Source organism: Macaca mulatta, chromosome 2 (genome assembly GCF_049350105.2).
Source record: "Macaca mulatta isolate MMU2019108-1 chromosome 2, T2T-MMU8v2.0, whole genome shotgun sequence".
Classification (NCBI taxonomy): domain Eukaryota; kingdom Metazoa; phylum Chordata; class Mammalia; order Primates; family Cercopithecidae; genus Macaca; species Macaca mulatta.
Genome location: NC_133407.1, coordinates 171,452,940 through 171,475,884, shown reverse-complemented (window position 1 = coordinate 171,475,884; position 22,945 = coordinate 171,452,940). Strand labels below are relative to the sequence as shown.

Below are 22,945 nucleotides of genomic sequence, written 5' to 3'. Positions count from 1 at the left end.
ATCTTAAAAATGTAGATATCATGCCATCTTGCAGAGACAATTTTAGTGCTTTCTTTGTAATTTGTAAGTCAGTTTATTTCTTTGTCTAGCCCTATCCTACTAGCTAACAACTCCAGTAGAATACGGAATAGAAGTGGTGAGAGTGAACGTTCTTGTCTTGCTCTCAGTCTTATTGTCTTAGTTTTTCATCACTAGATGTGATGTTAGCTGTAAATTTGTAATAAATGCCCATTATTGAGTTCAGGAAGTGTCATTCTATTCTGAGTTTTTGGAGATTTTTTAAAAGAATGTTACATTTTGTAAAATTCTTTTTGTTCTGTATCAAATATCTTATATAAATTTTCTGGTTTTTTCTTATAATGTGTTGAATCACAATGGCTGATTCAATTGTCGAATCAATCTCATATTCCTAAAATAAAGCTTATTTATTTAGTTTTGATGTCTAATTCTTTTAATGTATTCCTGGATTCAACTTGCTAATATCTTATTAATGATTTTTTGTATCCACATTAATGTGGGATATTGGCCTTTAATTTTCTTTTGCTGAAATGTTTTTTCAAGGTTTAGTATTTGTTTACATTGGCCCCATAATATGCACTGGAAAGCTTTTTTTCCTCCTTTGTTTCCTGACAAAGTCTGTGTAAGATTCATGTTATTTCTTCCTGAAATATTTGATAAAACTCATCAGTAAAACCATCTGGCATGGAGTGTTTTTGTGGGAAGGATACAAATTCCAAAAATTTCAATATGTACAGGACTATTAAAAAGTTCTAGTCCTTAAGTAAATTTTGACATGTGTGTGCTTTTTAAAATTTTTTCATTTAGGTTTAGGGATACAGGTGCAGGTTTGTTATATAGGTGAATTACATTTTGCAGGGATCTGGTAGACAAATAATTTCATCACCCAGTTAATAAGCATAATAGTACATGATATGTAGTTTTCTGATCCTTACCTTCCTCCCTACACTCCACTCTCAAGTAGGCTCTGATGTCTCTTGCTCCCTTTTTTGTGTCCATATGTACTTGATGTTTAGCTCCATTTATAAGTGAGAACATGCAGTATTTGCTTTTCTGTTCCTGTGTTAGTTTGCTAAGGATAATGGTCTCCACCTCCATCTATGTTGCTGCAAATCTCATTCTTTTTTATGGTTGCATAGTATTCCATGGTGTATATGTACCACATTTTCTTTATCCATTCTACTATTGATGGGCATTTAGGTTGATTCCATGTCTTTGCTGTTGTGACTAGTGCTGCAAAGAACATACACATACATGTGTCTTTATAGTAGAATGATTTATATTCCTTTCTGTATATATCCAATAATAAAATTGCTGGGTTGAATGGTAATTCTGTTTTAAGTTCTCTTAGAAATTGCCAGCATTCTTTCCACAATGACTGAACTAATTTACATTTCCCTCAGTAAGATATAAGCATTCCCTTTTCTCCACAGCCTTGCCAGCATCTGCTATTTTTTGACTTTTTAATAAATGTCATTCTGACTGGTGTGAGATAGTATCTCATTGTGTTTTGATTTGTATTTCAAATGTAAATGGTTAGTGATCATCAGAATTTTTTCATATGCTTGATGGCCACGTGTATGTCTTCTTTAGAAAAGTGTCTGTTCATATGGTTTGCCCATTTTTTAAGGGGGTTGTTTGTGTTTTGCTTGTTAATTTGTTTAGGTTTCTCAGAGATTTTGGCTTATAAACCTTTGTCAGATGCATAGTTTGCAATCATTGTCTTCCATTCTGTAAGTTGTTGCTCCTGGGGGGCTCCACCTCCATGAAATGTGGAGCTGCTGTTACTGGTCAGCTGGAGGAGTGGGTTGTGTGTATCGTTGTCATGACCTTGGGGTTTTTCTTGGTGGAGATGAGGGGGCCAAAAGCTCACAGGGAGGAAAGATTGATCTTTCCCCTGTCTGGTACCTGTGGCATGTGGTAAACTCGGGTGTAGCCCTCAGGCTCTTTGTTTCTTCCCCAGACCAAGGGCAGCAGGGATACAATTGTTACTGTGGCAGTGGCGGGAGCAGGGGTGTACTTGTATGCCTCTAGGAGCCTCTCCCTCGGGAAACTCTGGGCCACTACCAGTGAGTATGCTCAGTTGTGGATGGAGCAACTGTTCTACTTTCATGAGCCAGGGGCCCTGCCTTGTGAAGAGTGGGGGGAGTGGTTCCCTTCCATATGGTGGCTGGACTCCCCTCCATATGGTGGCTGCCATGTGCTGGAGATGCCAGCATAATGACTAGGCCCTTTGTTCCTTTCCAGTGTCAGGGCTGTAAGGGCTGAGTCACTGCAACTGTAGTGGCAGAGGGGTTGTGAGTTGACTCTATGGTTTCCTCCTTGAAGAAATGCTGGGCTGTCTTTGATTGTGGTGATCAGGCAAGGGTTGGGTCATTGTGCTGGAGTCCCAGGCCAGGCGGCCTTGTTCATTGAGGAAAAGTGAGGATCAGGATCTGCGTGGAGAACAGTCTGGCCACTTTTCTGTGAGATGGTTGCTCTTTGCTGGGGTTCCGGACCAGCCTCTGATCCCTACAGACTCTCTGGATCCTGGAGACAGCAAGGGCAAGGGCTGCAAGACAGCAAGGATGGCAACCCCCGGCTCCCACTGGGAGTTCTGTCCAGGGAGTTGCAGAACTGCTATTGGCTCAATAGCCCTGACAAGGGGTGGCTGGAGCTCCAGGCCTGGAGGACCTGCCTGGTGAGGAGATGTGGGAACTAGCCCCATGTGACAGTCTGGACACTTTTCCATAGGGCTGCTGCAGTATGCTGGGGGTCTGCTCCAGTCTCTATTCACCTTGGACTTTCTTGTGCCTGAAGGTAACAACGATGAGTGGAGGCTGCAAAATAGCGGAGATGGTGGCCTGCCTCTCCCTCTGGGAGCTCCGCCCCAGGGAGGTATGAACCTATTGCCAGCCTGAACACACCTGTAGGAGGTAGCTGGAGACCCCCGTCAGGAGGTCCCAACCAATGAAAAGGAATGGGCTCAGAGACCCACTTAAAATAACAGTCTGACCATGTTTTCATAGAGTAGCTGTACTAGCTGGGGGTCCGCTCCAGTCTCCAGTTGCTTTGGACTCTTCAAAGCCCAAAGGCAAGAATAGTTAAGTTGACCAAATAGCAAAGATGGTGGTCCATCTTCCCCCAGGAGCACTGTACCAGGGAGGTTTGAAACCCAGTTGGCCAACACCAGCAAGGGTGATTGGAGGACCCCAGTTGGGAGATTCTGCCTAGTGAGGAGAAATGGGATTTGGGATCTGCATGAATAAGAAGTCTGACTGCTTCTCCATAGTACCGCTGGGCAGTGCTGAGGGTCTGCTCTAGTCCCTAGTTGCCACCGATTTGCTAGAGCCCTAAGGCAACTGTGGCTGAGGCTCTGAAACAGCAAAGGTGGTGGCCCACCCCACCTGCTGGGAGCTCTTTCTCAGAGAGATGCAACACTGCTACCCATGGCTGGCTGGATTTCTGAGTCAGTGGGTCTTATCATGTGGTGTACCATGGGCCTGCAGACCATCATTGGTCAGTCCCCTGTATTCAGTCCCTCTCCTAGGAATAGGTATGGGGATCTAACTTCTGCTGAGGGTTGCAGCTGGGTTGCAGCTGGGTATCTAAGGCTCCTAGGGCTCCACATGTGCCTGAGTGACTGCTCTGCTGAGACTCCACATAGCCCTACATGTCAGACTGCAGGCCCTAGTGGAGTGGGTTCATGAGGGGATCTCCTGACTGCAGGGTTGCAAAGATCCATGGGAGAAGCATGGGTTCCTGGGGCTGCTCATTCGTTCACTGCTTCCCTGGGCAGGTGAGGTTCCCCTGACTTTGTGTCGCTCCCAGGTTGGTGGTCATCCTGCCTTGCTTCTCTCCATTCTCGGTGAATTGAGTTGTTTCCATGATTAGTCGCAACGTTTGGACCTGGATGTTTCAGTTGAAAATGCTATGTTTACTTGTCCCTTCCATCCCTCTCTGTGAGAGCAGCACACACCAGCTGCTTCTAGTCAGTCACGTTGGCCACCTCTCTCCAGAATCCATTTTTAACAACTGGTTTAAAGTCTTTGACCAATCTACAGCCTGGACAATCTCCATGATGGTTTTTACTCAATGCTTTACTCCTCACCTTTTATACTATAGATAACAATTTCATGCTTCTTTGCTTGTTTTGTAATTCATGGTTGCTCATGATAACACTACAGAGATTCTAGATTATTTTATCTTCCTCTGAAAATTATTGATTTTTGTTATAGCAGGCAGTTCATTTACTATCTGATCACACTGAGTTTGTATATCTGGATTTTACGATTTGCTTGAGTGAATCAGTAGAAAACCTCAGGTATCTAAGACAGTGTAACTTGGTGGTTCTTAACCTCCAAACTCTGTCTCAACCATGAATGCTGTCAGGGCTTGCTCCAAGGCTTTGTTAGGTCTTAGAATAAGAGCAAGCCTTCTTCGAGGTCATGATTCTTACTCCTAAGGCCTATTCTTTCTGGTCTCTCAGCTGTGGGCCTGAGATTTTAACAGATCTTTCCTTTCTGTTAGGTATCTTGACTTCTTGACTCCTGGTATCTTTCTCTCTCTCTCTCTTTTTTTTTTTTTTTTTTTTTTTTTGTGACAGAGTCTTGCTCTGTCACCTAGGCTGGAGTGCACTGGCGTGATCTCAGCTCACCGCAACCTCCACCGCCTGGGTTCAAGCAATTCTCCTGCCTCACCCTTCAGAGTAGTTGGGATTACAGGCATGCGCCACTGCGTCCAGCTAATTTTTGTATTTTTATTGGAGCCGGGGTTTCGCCATGTTGGCCAGGCTGGTCTCAAACTCCTGACCTCAGGCGATCCACCCGCCTCAGTCTCCCATAGTGCTGGGATTACAGGCGTGACCCGCCGCGCCTTGCCTGACTCTTGGTATCTCTTTTCCTTTCTTAACAATCTGGTAAATCTAGTTGTGTCTCATCCTGGGCATTTGCAGCCTGTCTCTTAACCAAGGACTTGTGGAGAACCACCACACAGACTACTTGGGTCTTTCTCTGTTTAAGACTTTCTCTTACTTCCCGCTCTGCAGATTCTAGCCAGGTTAGTTTCCACAACTTCTGATGTCTCATTTCTCAGCTTAGCAGGATTGCCATCTTCTGCTTGGATTCTTATTGCATCATGGTCAGGAAATGATCCGAAGCGGAGGATCGGGTGAATGTAGGGCTTACCTTGTGAGTTTCTCATCTCTTAGTTTTGGATGATATAAGTTTACCTTTATAACAAACCTGCACATGTACCCCTGAACCTAAAATAAAAGGATTAAAAGAAAATAATTTTCAAAAAAAAATTTAAATAGAAAAAAAATCACGTTTGCCTCATATATTTTATTAAGTTTTAGGTTGTTTTTTAATAGAGGATGTGCTGCTGTGTTACATGTAGCTTCATTATAGCCCGAAGCAGAAGGCTAGAGGGTTTTTATGCAAATTCCTGGTATCCTAAATATATAATTTTATTTTCAAACATTTTAATGATAGAGATATTTTAAGTATATAACATATGTGATTATATGCCAACAATAAAAATATCATTTAGTATTCTGTTCACATTAAAATGTCCTAAATTATCTCAAATAGGCCTCTTTATAATTGGTTTGTTCAAATTAGAGCAATTGTATTTATTTGGTTATTATATCTCTTGAGTCCATTTTTAATAACTTTCCTTTGCCTTCTTCCCCTCTACCACTACACACTTTTTTTTTTTTTTTTTTAAACAGAGACAGAGTCTGGCTCTGTTACCGCTCTGGAGTGCAGTGGTGCAATCATGGCTGACTGGAACCTTGGGTTCCTGGGCTCAAGCAATCCTCCCTCCTCAGCCTCCCAAGTAGCTGGAACTACAGGCATGTGTCACCGTGCCTGGCTAATTTTTTTAAAATTTTTTGCGGATATGTTGTAGGACAGTCTCAAACTCCTGGCCTCAAGCAATCCTCCTGCCTCAGCCTCCCAAAGTTTTGGGATTACAGGCATGAACCACCATAACTGCTACTCCATTCACTTTTTATGCCATTGATTTGTTAAAGAAATCAGGTTATTTGTCTGCAGACTCTTCCACATTCTAAATGTAGTGATTATTCCCTCTTGGTGTCAATGAACTGGTTTCTCTCCTTCCTGTATTTTCTGTAAACTGATTCAATCTACAGACTTGAAGAACTTCAGATTTTTTCTTTTGTGAGACTTCGTGGGTGGTGCTAGCACTTCCGCTGCGTCACATCACAAGGTACATTATGCCTAGTTGTCCCATTTAGTGACACTAATATTGACCAATGTCATTAGGTAGTATTTCCTTCATTACAAAGTTTTCTATTAACATTCACTCAGTAGTTTTAGCATCAACTGAAGGTTGTTTCCTAGATCTATTATTAGCGATGTCACAATGGAGAATTTCTGATTCTCTCATTCTGTGTTTATTAGTTGAAATTCTACGTAAAATTTTTCCTCATTTAAAAAGCTACTTTGAAAGAGTTCATAGAAGAAAGGCAAGATAAATGTTTACTTTTTTCTCTTAAAAAATCCATTTTCAGATAATAAAATGATATCCTAGCAACCTCAGTAAAAATTTAAAAAATTAGCATCATTATCAATGTATGGATTTTCACATATTTATGGAGTTTAATTATTTACAGTCATTATTCTTTTTGAGTTCAAATTAAGCCAGTGGGAGCCCTTGGTACTGTGAGGATGTTTTTCTCAATCATGTGTAGGGAAACTTCCATATAGTTTGCCCAACTTTTATATTAATAGATTCCAGCCCCGTCTTTATCCCCTTTCTCCTCTTTCAAATTGTGGTATTGACAATTAACATATGCCAGCCAATTTCCCCATGAAAGAGCTTATGTAGCCGGTTTTTCTGGATAAATTCTTCTTTCTTTATGGTTAACATTCATAAGCTATTTTGCCAGGGCTTTTTAATTCAACAAGTTTTGTTCCTTTATTATTCCTAGTTTTTAAAAATAAATTATCAACTACACTGTAAACTTATACTAAATACTAAAATAACCTTAAATCTGGTATTAGATATTTAACAAAACACAACAAAAGTCACAGATGAAGTTTTTCTGACCTCTACTACAGTTTCGCAGGTGGCAGAATATTTCATAGGTTCATTAGTTAAGCAGTTTATCTCTCCTATTATTTCTCCACTGAGCATATAGTCTGTGTCAATTATCAGAAAATCTTTCTCCTTTGACTCCACCATTTGATCAATCCCCAAACCTGGCTTTGATCTTTCAAGCTGTTCAGGAACAAAGAAAGAGAAAAATACATATGCCAGTTAACTTGTATCACCAAAACTAATTTATGGCTTTTTCCACTTTGGTTTGAACAATTCTAATATTTACATATTGTCTTGAGAATAAATATTTTATTTCTTTTTAAGTAAAATTATTAAATTAGCAATGATTTAGACACAAAGCATTCTTAAATACTCTGATCTTTCTGATTCCTTCTACTCAGTTAATCTATAGCCATTTAGAATGGCTAAATCTCTAACTCAGATCAACAAAGTTGAATAACAATTTATATCATAATTTTCCATCATAAAAGAATTATTTTGAAAGTTTCCTGTTATTTGTGAGAAAGTATGTCTTTAAAATGATGAATAGTGTTATCCATTGTGTCTGTACATGAAAATTTATCATTAGATGGTAGTCATTGTCCTAAAAAAGAAACTGTGCAGTTCTTAACCTGGAAAGCTACTAATTATCAATTTCATAAAGTTTTCTTAAAAAACTTATGATCACAAGTGCATTTATAAATAATTCTGCCCAGTCAGGCGCGGTGGCTCACACCTGTAATCCCAGTATTTTGGGAGGCTGAGGCGGGCAGATCATCTGAGGTCAGGAGTTCGAGATCAGCCTGGCTAACGTGGTGAAACCCCATTTCTACTAAAAATACAAAAAATTAGCAGGGTGTGGTTGTGCATGCCTGTAGTCCCAGCTACTTGGGAGGCTGAGGCAGGAGGTAGAGGCTGCAGTAAGCCAAGATCACGCCATTGCACTCCAGCTTGGGCAACAAGAGAGAAACTCTGTCTCAAAACAAAAAACAAAACTAAACAAAAACCTCTGTCTTACCTTTACCATGCCTGAAATAATGATATAGATTCCTTGGGGCTCATCACCTTCTTCAAATATACCATTTCCACAATCAAATGTTACAACTTTGGCTTTTTCCTAAAAGATACCACCAAATATATAAGCTATAAACAACATTTTAGGAGTGGTTGGGAATGTTAAAATTTGCATTTTTTTATTATTATTGTTATTTTTGAGATGGAGTCTCGCTCTGTCACCCATACTGGAGTACAGTGGCACGATCTCGGCTCACTGCAACCTCCCTCTCCTGGGTTCCAGGCAAGAATTGCTTGAACCAATTATCCTACCTCAGCCTCCTGAGTAGCTGGGATTACAGGTGCCCACCACCATGCCCAGCTAATTTTTGCATTTTTAGTAGATACGGGGTTTCACCACATTGGCCACCCTGACCTCAGGTTTTCCGCCCACATCGGCCTCCCAAAGTGCTTGGATTACAGGCGTGAGCCACCGCACCTGGCCTAAAATTTGCATTTTTTAAAAAAGTTTTTACATTTAAAAAATTACTATCATTTGATAATATCTGAAATATATTAGTAATAAGTTTGTAAGAGAAAATAGAAATTATGAAGAGTAAAGAGGAAGGTGGATCTTATGAATATATGCAATTTTAGATAGGGTATTTATACATGGATTAGAAAAGAAATACTTTAGGAATGAGAATGTAATTAGGGGATAAAAATCTTTCATCTGGATGAAAAGTTATGGGAACAGATGTAGGCTAATGGCATGCATATGTCATACATACTCCTGCTCTAAACAACTGATCAGGTAAATAAAATATTCATTTATTCAAAATGTTTTAATCAGGTAGAAAAATTTAATTGGTCTTTTGACATTGAATAGATATATGTAAAAGAACATTAGAACAAGTTAGATCCATTTATTTGTTCATTCCACAAGCACTTAACTGAGCATCCAATATGCATTATGCAAAGTGCTAGGGGCTGGGTATTCAAAAGATAGATGAGATAAAAAATGTAGTAGGAGAGAGGCCTAAAGATAATTGTAATGTAATGTACTTAATGCTATAATAAAGGTACACATTGGGTACAATGGCAGCAATATTGGTCCTCTGAAAACAATATAGTTCACAGGATGGTCTTCTATTGGTGGGGCATTTGGCCCCAAAGCCTACTTCTCTGAGTACTCTGGTGGGGATGTTTCCAGAAAAGAAATAAGCAGGAAAAGTTTGAAAAAAAAAAAAAAAGTGAAATACAACGGCATTTTAAGAAAAGTAAATAGCACCCACAGATGAACGGAATTAGAAAAACATGTAATGTGCATGGAACACCATGATTGGTTCAGTATAAATAGAGAATAGAGGGTATGTGACAATGGAAAACAGAAGACGAAGGTGGAGAAGTAGGCAGGAAACAGATTGTAGAAAGATTTTGCATATTATTCAAAACGATTTTGATTTTATCCTATTGGCAATAAGGAACATTTAGAGAATATTAAACTAGGCAGTATCATGGTTAAATTCTTATTTTTAAAGATATTATTTGTTAGTACATTAAAAATATTATTAATAGGAAATAAAAATGTTACCTGAATGAAGTTTATATGGTCTTGGTTTTTATCTAGCCACTGAATATGATATAGGACTTCTTCAACAGTAAGAGGTCTGATAATAGATTTAGACTCAAGCATCTCTTTCTTTTTGGCCATGATTAACTAAAACCATAAAATTTAAGAAAAGGGATGAGCCAAACTGCTGTTCTCAGAATGTTTAAGGCAGATAGGTCTTTGTACTATTTCCTATTCTTGATCATTTGACATTTTTCTTCTTCCATGAACATTTCCAGCCTCTCCTTATATCATGATTCTATCTTTCTGTATCATTATTTTTATTTCTTTCCAACTTTTATTTTAGGTTCAGATGACACGTGCAGATTTGTTACATGGGTAAATTGCATGTCATGGGGGTTTTGTTTACAGATTATTTTGTTACCCTAGTGATAAGTATAGTACCTGTTAGGTAGTTTTCCCTATGATCATTATTGTGAAGTCACAGATAAGCTTCTCTTAAAGTAAACCATTTTACTGAAGTATAGCAGATGTGAAAAAAAGTGTAAAAGTCGTAAATGTTCACTCAAAGAATATTACAAAGTAAAAACATCTGTGTAACCAACACCTAGATTAATAAAACATTTGCTTCACCCTAGAATCCTCCTTTATGTTCTCCTCTAATCATTACTTCTATCCAAAGATAACCTCTATACTTCTATCATCGTTGTTTAGCTTTCTCTGGGGTTTTCGGCTTTATTGACATGAAATGAAAGAATGTACTTGTGTCTGATTTCATTTGCTCAACATTATGTTTCTGAGATTCATCTATGGCGCTGCAGAAAGCAAAAAATTATTCACTTTATTTTCATTGTTGTATAGTATTAGGTTGTATGGATACCACAGCTTTATTTATCTACTGTTGATTGACATTTAGATTGCTTCAGTTGGGGTTTCTATGAGTAACGCTGCTACGAATATAGTGTACAGGTGTACATATTTCTGTTAAGTTTATGGTTATCTAATCTGATTGCTGGATCATAAAGTATGCATATGTTCAATTTTAATAGGTACTGCCAAATATTTTTTCAAAGCACTTACATCAATTTACACTTCTACTCTAATGTTCCAGTTGTTCCACACTGTTGTCTACACTTGGTATTGTCAGTTTAAAAAAAAATGGTATGCTGGTGGTTGTGTATTGGTATTTCATTTGGGTTTTAATTTGCATCAAGCTTACGACAATGATATTTAGCACCTTTTCTTATGTGTATTAGCCATTTAAATAGCTTCCACTGCACAGTGCACTTTCAAATCTTTTGCCCATTAAAAAATGAACTTTCTGTTTTGTTCTTATTGATTTGTATATTCTGGATATGAGTTCTTCATTGGAAATATTTGTCTTGCAAGTATCCTCTACCTTTTTGTGGACTGTCTTTTAGCTCTCTTAATTTTTTAATGAAGAAAAATTCTTAATTTTAATGTTATTTAAATCCAATTTGGTATTCTATTTAAGAAATCTTTGCCTATGCCAATATCATGAAAATTCTCTTATGTTACCTTCTAGAAGTTTATTGTTTTACCTTTAACAGTTATGTATATAATTTATCTGGAATTGATTTTTTGTGTATGGTATAAGACAAAGGTTCAGATTTATGAATTTAATGGTATAAGAACTCTAGACAGAAAAAAAAAACAATTAAAACAAAATTAAAACCTAATTAAGTGAAGATATATCATGTGAGTAGATCAAGTCAATATCACAAAGTTATCAATTCTCTCTAGATTGATATACAAGATTAATGGAATCTCAATGGAAATTTCAGTAGGCCAACTTAGTAGAAATTTCCAAGTTGCCTTTAAAATTTATTTGAAAATGCAAAATGTCAAAACCAGTCAAAATAGTCTTGAAGAAAATAACAAAGCTGGAAGACACACACAATCATATGTGAAAACTTAACAAGTTTCAGTAATCAAGACAATATGATTTGGTTTAATGATAGTTAAATAATACAGTGGAACAGAAAAAGAGTCCAGAAACTTATCCACACCTACATAGTCGCTTAAATAATGACAAAGGCACAGTGCAATGCAGTAGGATGGTCTTTTTCATAAATTATGCTGGATCCATTGATTATTCATACAGAAAAAATGCTAACTTCAACCTAGCATTGTTATATAAGGCATTCTAAATGGCATTGCTTCTGTTCATTGTTTCTATTTTCTGCAAAGTTTATCTTGCAGAATAATCAGGTATATTGACTCTGCTTTCTAAGCTCAAAAGGCTACACACATCTCTTTCTATTTTGGGCTTTTTATAGTGTTATGTTTAAGAGCCTGGGTTCTGGGATCAGAATGCCTGGATTAAAATAACGTCTCCATACTTACTAGCTATCTGACCTTGATGCAAGTTATTTAATCTCTCTGTGCTTCTGTTTTTTCTCTCAACAACAATAGTATCCACATCATAGGTTGCTGTGAGAATCAAGTGGGTAAAGATTTATTTTAATCCTTCACTATTCTCCCTTCTGTTATTTTACCATGAACTTGTGTAAGTTTTTATCTGGTGTTTATGTTTCTTCTTCAGTGGAGATACTGCTTTTCACAGGTCTTCTCACCATGGTCAAATGAAATTACAGACTGGACCATTACTCTGTATAATAAGCGTTAAACTAAAAATAACCTTCATTGAATGTGGTGAGTTCATTGAATGTGGTGAGTTTGTTTCAATTTGTACAAGGCACACAGGCTTTGTGTGTTAATGATGTAACCAATAGAAGATCAAGCAAGACTGTGTCTTCAGGATTCTATTCTGGTTGCTTTCAAAAAAACTTGTGGCAACCGGAGGACTTGAGAAACCAGTCAGAATTTTTTTTAAAAATTAGTTTACTAATTATATAAGTCATATATAAGAACACTTTCAAGTAAAAGTTTCAAGCACGATGAAAATATAAATAAAATAAATAGCTAAGGCTCCCTTCATTTCCCTTCTTTCCTTCTCATTTCTTCTTCCACGTGGGGCAATATGAAAAGTTTTGTATATATTTGTCTAGATTTGTTAAATGTATTACATAGATATATGTATCTACAGAAATTTTTAAAAATCTAAAATGACCATCTTATATATATATAATCTTATAATTTTACAGGCTATTTTTTCCTACTAATAGTGTATCTTGGTGAATTTTTTGTATCAGTATGTATAGATATTTAAAATTCTTGTTTATTTACATATAATGTTATTTATGTTTACATATATGTTTCCATATCTATTTACATGTTTATTTACATTACATGTAAGCATATATTTACATACATGTTGCACTTGCATGGCTATACCACACTTGCATGGTCATACTACAGTTTATATAACCATCTCCAACTTGATGGACATATAGACTGTTTATAATATATGTTTGAACGCATATATTTGCTTATTCTTGAATAACTGTAGATTCCTACAGGTGTAATTACTGGTTCAAAGGTATGCATTTTTAAAGTTTTAATTTTCTTTTATTATTATACTTTAAGTTCTAGGTTACATGTGCACAATGTGCAGTTTTGTTACATAGGTATACATGTGCCACGCTGGTTTGCTGCACCCATTAACTTATCATTTACATTAGGTATATCTCCTAATGCTATCCCTCCCCCAGTCCCCCACCCCACGACAGGCCCTGGTGTGTGATGTTCCTTGCCCTGTGTCCAAGTGATCTCATTGTTCAATTCCCACCTATGAGTGAGAACAAGCGGTGTTAGGTTTTCTGTCCTTGTGATAGTTTGCTGAGAATGATGGTTTCCAGCTTCATCCATATCCCTGCAAAGGACACGAACATCCTTTTTTATGGCTGCATAGTATTCCATGGTGTATATGTGCCATATTTTCTTAATCCAGCCTATCACTGATGGAAATGTGGGTTGGTTCCAAGTCTTTGCTATTGTGAATAGTGCTGCAATACACATACGTGTGCATGTGTCTTTATAGTAGCATAATTTATACTCCTTTGGGTATATACCCAGTAATGGGATTGCTGGGTCAAATGATATTTCTAATTCTAGATCCCTAAGGAATCACCACACTGTCTTCCACAATGGTTGAGCTAGTTTACACTTCCACCAAAAGTGTAAAAGTGTTGCTGTTTCTCCACATCCTCTCTAGCATCTGTTGTTTCCTGACTTTTTAATTATGGTCATTGTAACTGGTGTGAGATGGTATCTCATTGTGGTTTTGATTTGCATTTCTCTGATGACCAGTGATGATGAGCATTTTTTCATGTACCTGTTGCCTGCATAAATGTCTTCTTTTGAGAAGTGTCTGTTCATATCCTTTGCCCACTTTTTGATGGGGTTCTTTGTTTTTTCTTGTATAAATTTGTTTGAGTTCTTTGTAGATTCTGGAGATTAGCCCTTTGTCAGATGGGTAGATTGCAAAAATTTTCTTCCATTCTGTAGGTTGCTTGTTCACTCTGATGGTAGTTTCTTTTGCTGTGCAGAAGCTCTTTAGTTTAATTAGATCTCGTCTGTCTATTTTGGCTTTTGTTGCCATTGCTTTTGGTGTTTTAGTCATGAAGTCCTCGCCCATGCCTATGTCCCGAATGGTATTGCCTAGGTTTTCTTCTAAGGTTTGTATGGTTTTAGGTCTAACATTTAAGTCTTTAAGCCATCTTGAATTAATTTTTGTATAAGGTGTAAGGAAGGGATCCAGTTTCAGCTTTCTACGTATGGCTAGCCAGTTTTCCCAAAACCATTTATTAAATAGGGAATCCTTTCTCCATTTCTTGTTTTTGTCAGATTTGTCAAAGATCAGATGGTTGTACATGTGTAGTGTTATTTCTGAGGCCTCCGTTCTGTTCCATTGGTCTATCTCTCTGTTTTGGTACCAGTACCATGCTGTTTTGGTTATTATAGCCTTGCGGTATAGTTTGAAGTCAGGTAGAGTGATGCCTCCAGCTTTGTTATTTTGGCTTAGGATTGTCTTAGCAATGCGGGCTCTTTTTTAGTTCCATATGGACTTTACAGTAGTTTTTTCCAATTCTGTGAAGAAACTCATTGGCAGCTTGATGGGGATGGCATTGAATCTATTAATTACCTTGGGCAGTGTGGCCATTTTCATGATATTGATTCGTTCTATCCATGAGCATGCAATGTTCTTCCATTTGTTTAGTCATCTTTTATTTCGTTGAGCAGTGGTTTGTAGTTCTCCTTGAAGAGGTCCTTCACATCCCTTGTAAGTTGGATTCCTAAATATTTTATTCTCTTTGTAGCAATTGTGAATGGGAGTTCTCCCATGATTTGGCTCTCTGTTTGTCTGTTATTGGTGCATAGGAATTCTTGTGATTTTTGCACATTGATTTTGTATCCTGAGACTTTGCTGAAGTTGCTTATCAGCTTAAGGAGATTTTGGGCTGAGACGATGGGGTTTTCTAAATATACAATCATGTCATCTGCAAACAGGGACAATTTGACTTCCTCTTTTCCCAATCGAATACCCTCTATTTCTTTTTCTTGCCTGATTGCCCTGGCCAGAACTTCCAACACTATGTTGAATAGCAGTGCTAAGAGAGGGCATCCTGTCTTGTGCCAGTTTTCAAAGGGAATGCTTCCAGTTTTTCCCCATTCAGTATGATATTGGCTGTGGGTTTGTCATAAATAGCTCTTATTATTTTGAGATACATTCCATCAATACCTAGTTTATTGAGAGTTTTTAGCATGAAGGGCCATTGAATTTTTTAAATTGCCCTCCAGAATGGTTGTGCTGACTTACATTTTAGTCTACCATATTTATGTCTATTTTCTCATAACCTAATTAGCATTGAACAATAACAGGTTTTGCCCATCACTGTTGATTTAATTGGCAAAAAAGTTGGTATCTTTAGTTTCTATTTCTCTAGTTTCTATTTACTAAAGAAAATACTTCTATTCTTTGATTATTAGGGATGTCAAATATCTTTTCAAACATTAATTGTAAATTTTGTTTATATATCTGTGAAATACTTTTTCATATCCTTTTTTCACTTTCTCCAGGATTTTTTGCCCTTTTAAAATTGATTTCTATAAACTTTTTAGGAATTATTGCTATCAGTACTTTGTGTGTAATACGTGTTACAAATGTTATTTTCCATGCTTTGCTTTTAACCTCATTTTAATAAATTTCAATATATGAAGTTTTAAATTTTATGCAGTAATTTTTACTTTTTTAAAACTTATATATATACACATATATATGGCTTTGTAAGTGGGTTAGAAAAGCTTTTCTCACATCAAGAATATAGATATATTTTGTATTTCATTATAACATTTGTATAGTTGACTTTGTATCCTACAACTTTACTAAATTCAATTATTAGTTCTAACAAATTTTTGATGGTTTTCTCTATAAGAGATCATGTCATCAGAAAATGGAGACAGTTTCACTTCTTTCTTTCCTATGAGGATGCTTTTTATTTCTTCTCATGCCTAATTGCCATGGTTAGGACTTTCAGTACTATGTTGAAAACAAATGGGGAGAGTGGACTTTTTTTTCCTCTTTCTGATCTTTCAACTTTTCCTCATTGAGGATAATGTGAGCAATGGCTTTATCATATTTGGCCTTTATTGTGTTGAGATACATTCTCTCTATGCCTAATCTATTTTATCATGATAGGATGCTTAATTTTGTCAAATGCCTTTTCTATATCAATTGAGACAATCATATTATTTTATCCTTAATTTTGTTAATGTGGTATATCACATTTATCGATTTGTGTATGTCAAACAGTCCTTGCATCTCAGAAATAAATCCCACTTGATCAATTGTGGTGAATGATTCTTTCAATGTATTTTTGAATTCAGTTTGTTAATATTTTGTTAAGAATATTTGCATGTATGTTCATCAGAAATATTGGTCTATAATTTTCTTGCAGTGCCCTTATCTGGCTTTGATAGCAGAATAATGATAGCCTCATAAAATGGGCTTGGAAGTATTCCTTCTTTGCTTTTTTGGAGGAGTTTGGCAATTTTAACTCATTATTGCATCTGGAAGTTTTTCTTTCTATATGGTGTGAGGTATGGATCTAATGTTATATTTTTCATATGAATTTCAAATATCTCAGAATTATTTGTTGAATAATCTATCATTTCTTCCTAATATGCAATGTCACTTAATATTATATATTAGACTACCATGTGTATTTATGTTTGCTATTGGACTCAAGTCTGTTTCCTTGAATTTTTTTATTCTGTTCTAATTTTTCACTATTTGGTTATTATGGATTTATAGCATGTCATAATATTTAGTAGAGCAAACATCCTTCTCACTGTTTTTTTCCCATTTTTTTTTACTGTGGTAAAATACACATAACATAAAAATTTATTATTTTAATTATTTTAAATGACTAAGGCTCCCTTCATTTTAGTGGTATTAAGTACATTCATACTGTTGCTTAACCGTCACCACCATCCATCTCCAGAATTCTTTTCATCTTGCACAACTGAAACTTTATACCCATTAAACAATAATTCCCCATTTCAACTTTCCCAGCCCCTGACAATACCATTCCACTATTTCTCTATCTTTTCATTCTCTGAACACCTTATATAAATGGAATCACACAGTATTTGTCTTTTTGTGACTGGCTTGTTTCAATTAGCACAAGTCATCAAGATTCATCTATACTGTAGTATGTATCAGGATTTATCTTTTTAAGGTTAAATAAAATTCCATTGTATGTATATACCACATTTTGCTCATCCATTCATCTATTAATGGACAATTGGGTGGTGTCTACCTTTTATTATGTCTCTTCTTTCTTTGTTTTTGTTTTTTTCTTTCTTTTTGGTCTGCCTGAGTTATTTCAGAAGACCTGTCTTCAAGTTCAGAAATTATTTTTTCTGCTTGGTTTAGTCTTTGCTGAAACTCTCAATTGTATTTTTTTATTTCATTGATTGAATTCCTCAGCTCTAGAATTTCTGTTTTGTTCTTTGTTAAACTTCTCACTTGAATCATGAATTGTTTTTCTGATTTGGTGTATTGTCCATCTGTATTCTCTTGTATCCTACTGTTTTCTTAACATGATTATTTTAAAATTCTTTCTGGTATTTTGCATATCTGTTACTAGAGAGTTATTGTGCTCTCCTGGAAGTATCATATTTCCTTGCTTTTTCATGTTTGATGTGTCACTACACTAATTTCTATGCATCTGGCAGAACAATTGCCTCTTTGAATTTTATGAAATAGGTTTTGTAGGGAAAGACTCATTGGCATGAGTAGGTCTTGGGGTGTTCGTTGGGTATAAGGCATTGGCTTTGGATCTAGATGGATGCAGTAGTGTAGTCTCCATGTACTTTGCTCCAACTGGAATCCATACTAGTGCATTTTGCAAGTGTTTCAGTGGCCTAAGCTATGAGAGTGTGTGGTGGTAGTGCCATGACTTTGCCAGGTATAAACTTGCCAGACTGCCTCTCAAGTTGGGGGCACATGCATGTACATGACATGCCAACTAACTTGGGGGCTGGATCACTTGTAGTTGCTCTGCCAGCTTGGGGGTGTGTTATCTACTTGCTGGCTTGGGGGCCTCTCCTGGTTGCAGGAGAGACACAGTGGTTAGGCCATTTCAACAGAGGTTTTGCCCTGAATGGGGCTGCAAGACTGTTTCTCTGGCTGGAATTACGGGTGGTGGGGGTTGGTTTTCCTTCTGTGCGGGACCAGAGCCACAGCTGATCCTAGGCCCCAGTTTCACGCAACTGCGTTTGTGGCATTCAGTCATTCATGTGGCCTTGGTGGAATGAAGAGACAGCTCCAGGGCTGGAGGGGTGCAATAGCAACTGGTCCCATGAGCAGGGTACACTCCACAAATGGCTCTGGTGTCAAGATGGTGCAATGGTGCAGCAGTTTGGCTCACAGTGGATAGATAGGGAGTGGGGGGTGCACACCTTATGATCCTAATCTGGAGCAAAGCAGCTTCATAAATTCCCAGCAGCTCCCCAAACAGTGTTCAGGTTTTGGAAAGACTGTGCAATACTTCTGTAGGGAGGACTGCAGGTGCTTGCAATGGCATTGGGGGCCGGTGGGAATCTTCTGCTGATCTTTTCCCTGAAATGGGGAGTGTTGGCCTTTTAAATCCTTTGGAAGTCACTTTAGCCAGAGTGGGAGGGATTACAATAATGTGAGGAGGTGCAACCACAATGGTTTCCACCTCTTTGCCTTTTCCTCTGATTAGAAGCAGTAATCAATCATCAGAGTACAGATGCAAGATATTTAGAGAACAGAGTCTTTTGTTGCCAATCTGGCTCTTGCAAGCTGTAAGTTGCTCCAAGGACACACGCATAGCTGCCTGCCATGGTGCTGAGGGGTGAGAAGTAGCTATTACTGTGCTAAGAGATAAATATGACAGAAATTAACCAAAATTTATCATCCAAGCCTTCCCCTGAAAGTTGCAAACCTTCATAGAATTCAGATTTCCAAAATAGTTACATCAGACAGTTTTTGCCAGTGCAATTGTTGTCTAAAAGGAGAGACAGATTTCTGAAACTTCCAACTCTGTTTTCTTCCTAGAATTCTCTCAATTCTTACTGTTTTGTTAAAAACTACTTTCTGAGCAATAAATTGTACAAGGAAAATCCTTAAGCTCCCTAACATGGTGTGAATTTTAATTAAGTTTTATTAAATTAACTGATTATTTTATGGATGATTCATGCCTTAGATATTGATTCTCTACAATATGGGTTGCAACTACTGCCTGTAGGCCTGCTCCTGCTTAATACCTGCTTTTGTAAACAGGATTTTTTTTTTTGGCGGGGGAACACAGCCATGCCTATTTATTTACATGTTGTGTGTAGTTGTTTTGGTATTACAATTGCAGAATTTAGTAGCAGTAGTAGGAACCATACAGCCCACATAATATAAAATATTTACTATGTTTTCCTTTATAGAAAATGACTGTTAATCTCTACTCTACAGAAACATGTATTCAGTTGGAAGTTTTTGGTTCTTGCCACATAGGTGTTATGTATTTTATGTTAGGTTCATAGATAAGAATTTAGAGTTTCTAATTGTAATTGTAAATATAATAATATTTTTCTAAATGTTTCCATTGGAGAATAATTTTATATATTACTCTTATTTCCGGACACTACTGAATTATTTTATTAATCCTATTGCTTTTAAGTTAATTCCTTAAGATTTTAAATTAATCAGTCAACAAATAATAGCAGTTTTCTCCTCTTTCCAAAATTTTCATCTCTCAATTTTTTTCTTTTTTTCTTGACTTGGATAAGACCTCCAGCATAGTTATTCAATGCTTGGAATGTCACTTGTCATTCTTCTTTTGTTCCTAACTTTAATAAGAATGCTCTTAATGTTTTGCTATCTAACACAAAGTTTGATACAAAATTCTAATAGATCCTATTTATCAAGTTAAGGAAGTTCCTTCTACTATTAGTCTTCTAAGATTTTTATTAACATTCTTAATGAGGGTTAAATTTTATCAAATGGTTTTTCTTCTTCATCTTTTAATATGTGAGTTGCACAGTTGTTTGGGGAGATAAAACCTACCAAGATAAAGTATATTACACATTTAATATGCTACCCAATTCAGTTCACTGCTATCATGCCAACAAATTTTGAATGTATATTTACAAGTATAACAGCTTTATGCTTTTTTTCTTATGTTATATCCAATTTTGGTGTCAGGTTTGTACTTACAGAATGAATTGGGATTCTTTCTATCCTTTATATGTCATAGTACCATTTATGTAACTTAGAAAAGAAATATAGTCAACACTAACCCTACAATTGAGTGTTCTCACAAATCATGTTTTACACGAAAAATGTTATTTCAGTGTCACAGATAATTCCCCAAACATAATAATACCCACTGTAATCTAGGATGAAGAATAGATTCATCAGACTTTTGGTTTGGCAGCAAAGCAGAGAAAGAGGTAGTCTGTTACTGTAGCAAAAATAAAAAGAGAGGCTAACCACCTGGGCTGCAGAAAGGAAACTGTCTATCGTAGGAGTTTGTCTTTAGACAATTATTTTAAGTGAGATTTTCCTGTCTTAGAAATGGCCTGTATTAGAAGTCAAATGTAACCTTGAAGGTCAAGGTCATGAATGATTACATATGAAGTAAATATATTTGCTTTGAAAATATTTTGCCTTACCTTACTAATTTGAGCACTTTCAATTTTATGAATAATTCCTTTCAAGCCGAAAGCCTTAAGAATTTCTCTAGCCATATTGAGCATAACATTAATTTCCTCCTTTGTTTTCACAGTGACAGCAATTTCTGGGTGATCATACTCTAAGTAGCCTAAAAAATAACAAACTATTTTTAGATTAAATAAGAACATTATTTTAAATGTTTTATGTGGACAATAAGCTAATGTTTCTGCTCTAAACCCATGGAATACCGTGGGAACATAGAGAAATATATCTCTTCCTGAAGGGGCCATTATGATCAATCATAATTCACTAGTAGTGCCAGAGTTCTGCTGGAAGTTTTCTTGGCAGCACTCATACTTGTGCCTAAGTCCATGGAGAAGGATGCGTAGCCTCGTTTCTAGCATTAACAGGTATACTTTTCTACCTGCACCTGCAGTGGACACTGGGAAGCTGCTTAGGCCTATATGTCTGGACTTCATGACTCATTTTCTTAATCTGTATGAATCCGAATTTTTAACTACAGATTATGTGATTAAATACGGCTTCTGATTACTTCCTTTCACTCATCTTAGGCCATTGTCCACTCAACCTGCCAGTGCATCTAGATGACTCATACATCTATGCTCTTCTGCCCATTTCATCTAGATTCCTGAAGTCTCTGAAAACTTCATCTTAGAGTCTACATTTGGGCTTTTCCTTGATCATAACCTCTTATCTGGCTTGGCAACTATCTGTCATAGAAGATCTCTCAAATGACCTCATCTCCAGGTTTGCTGTGTCCTTTTGTAGCTCACCACATGGTATACAATTTTCTTGTCCTCCTATACATGAACATTATACTGTAGGGTTGTGACTGTGCCACTCTCAAGATTTGTCCTGTGCCAGGAGCATGACTTGGCATGACTCAGAGAATAGGCTATTGCCATGTTTGGCACCGGGCCTCCCAGCAGATATAATAGGATTCTGCAGGATTATATTCTAATTTCAACTCATTTAAGACCTAAATCCTTAAATGGCAGCTTGTAGCAAGTAGAGGAAAAACGTAACTTCTTTTCTTGTGTCACTCAGGAAGGTACATGTATTTCTGGTTTGGAAAAAAATGGAATTTACAAGACTATAATGGCATACATAATCATAGCATGGCAACTTGTCTAAAGAGAAATCAAAAGGCCTTCATTGTTGTATGAAGCAGAGAGAGAAAGTGTGAAGAGCTATTACACTATTTCCATCTCAACTAGAAAATAAGATTGCATTAATTGTTGAAGTTACTTCAGTATTATTAGTGAGTAAGTTTCCTCAAAGATTAGCTCGAGTTATGAAAACCATTGATTTTCTGAAGTGGTGATGATAGGAGATGGTCATGCTAAATGGGATGAGAGCTACTTACCTAGCTCTTTCGTAGCATGTTTCATATTCCTTATCACTCGCTTTAATAATATCTAAGGAACAAAAGAAATGTTATCCCCATTGGAAAAACAGACTGTTACAAAATGTCCTTACATTTGCAACTGATGGACTTTAAACCTAAGTTAATAGTTTTAAGAAAAGTATGATGAAGACGTTTTCAGGGGTTTGAATTGAATTTTGTGTTACAGCACTTTTTGCTTCAGCTACAGTGATAGAGAAGATAAGAGGTATAACCTAGCCCAATTTTGAGACATCTGAAGGCGAGTCATAATTCTGAAAAGTGCAGGCATGGTATTAATTCCTAATATAATTTGGATGTTTGTAATATGAAATGTTATAAAATTTAATTTGTCAAAAGGAGCTAAAATTTAAAATACAAACATTAGCCCAACAGAAAATTGTAGACGTAAAACTAGTAAACTGATTTTAGTCTATGTTTTATGAACATAGGTAGGTACTTCCCCATGCAGCTTTATGAGAGCCCCCAAATTTGCGATTCCAGGATGGCTTTCAATCTTAAGAGACTAGAAGTTTTGGCCAACGTGAATCAAAGTAGAAATTAGGGATAATAAAACAATATTTTAGGGACTCAAGTCTTTTCATGTTTTCTCCTGTGTATCTCCAAATTCAATTGCTAAATATCAGTGGTTAGGAAAGGTAATAAAAAACATAAGAAAATAGTTTTAAAGTTGCAGGAGGTGAAGAGAGGAAGATACTACTTTTTGTGTTCTACCACATATTGAATGTTCAATTTCTCAATGACAAACTTTTGGGCACATAAAATATAGCAT

General features: G+C 36.6%; 1 protein-coding gene across 1 annotated transcript in view; it reads right to left on the bottom strand.

Moving 5' to 3' along the window:
• SLC9C1 (solute carrier family 9 member C1) overlaps positions 1-22,945 on the bottom strand; it is a 167,327-nt gene that overhangs the window by 18,810 nt on the left and 125,572 nt on the right. Inside the window, exons 13-17 of the mRNA XM_077993951.1 lie at positions 22,135-22,186; positions 20,747-20,895; positions 9,650-9,775; positions 8,081-8,179; positions 7,072-7,242 (exon numbers count right to left, since the gene is read on the bottom strand). Coding sequence (XP_077850077.1) covers positions 7,072-7,242; positions 8,081-8,179; positions 9,650-9,775; positions 20,747-20,895; positions 22,135-22,186 — 597 coding nt within the window. The remainder of the gene's footprint in view (positions 1-7,071; positions 7,243-8,080; positions 8,180-9,649; positions 9,776-20,746; positions 20,896-22,134; positions 22,187-22,945) is intronic.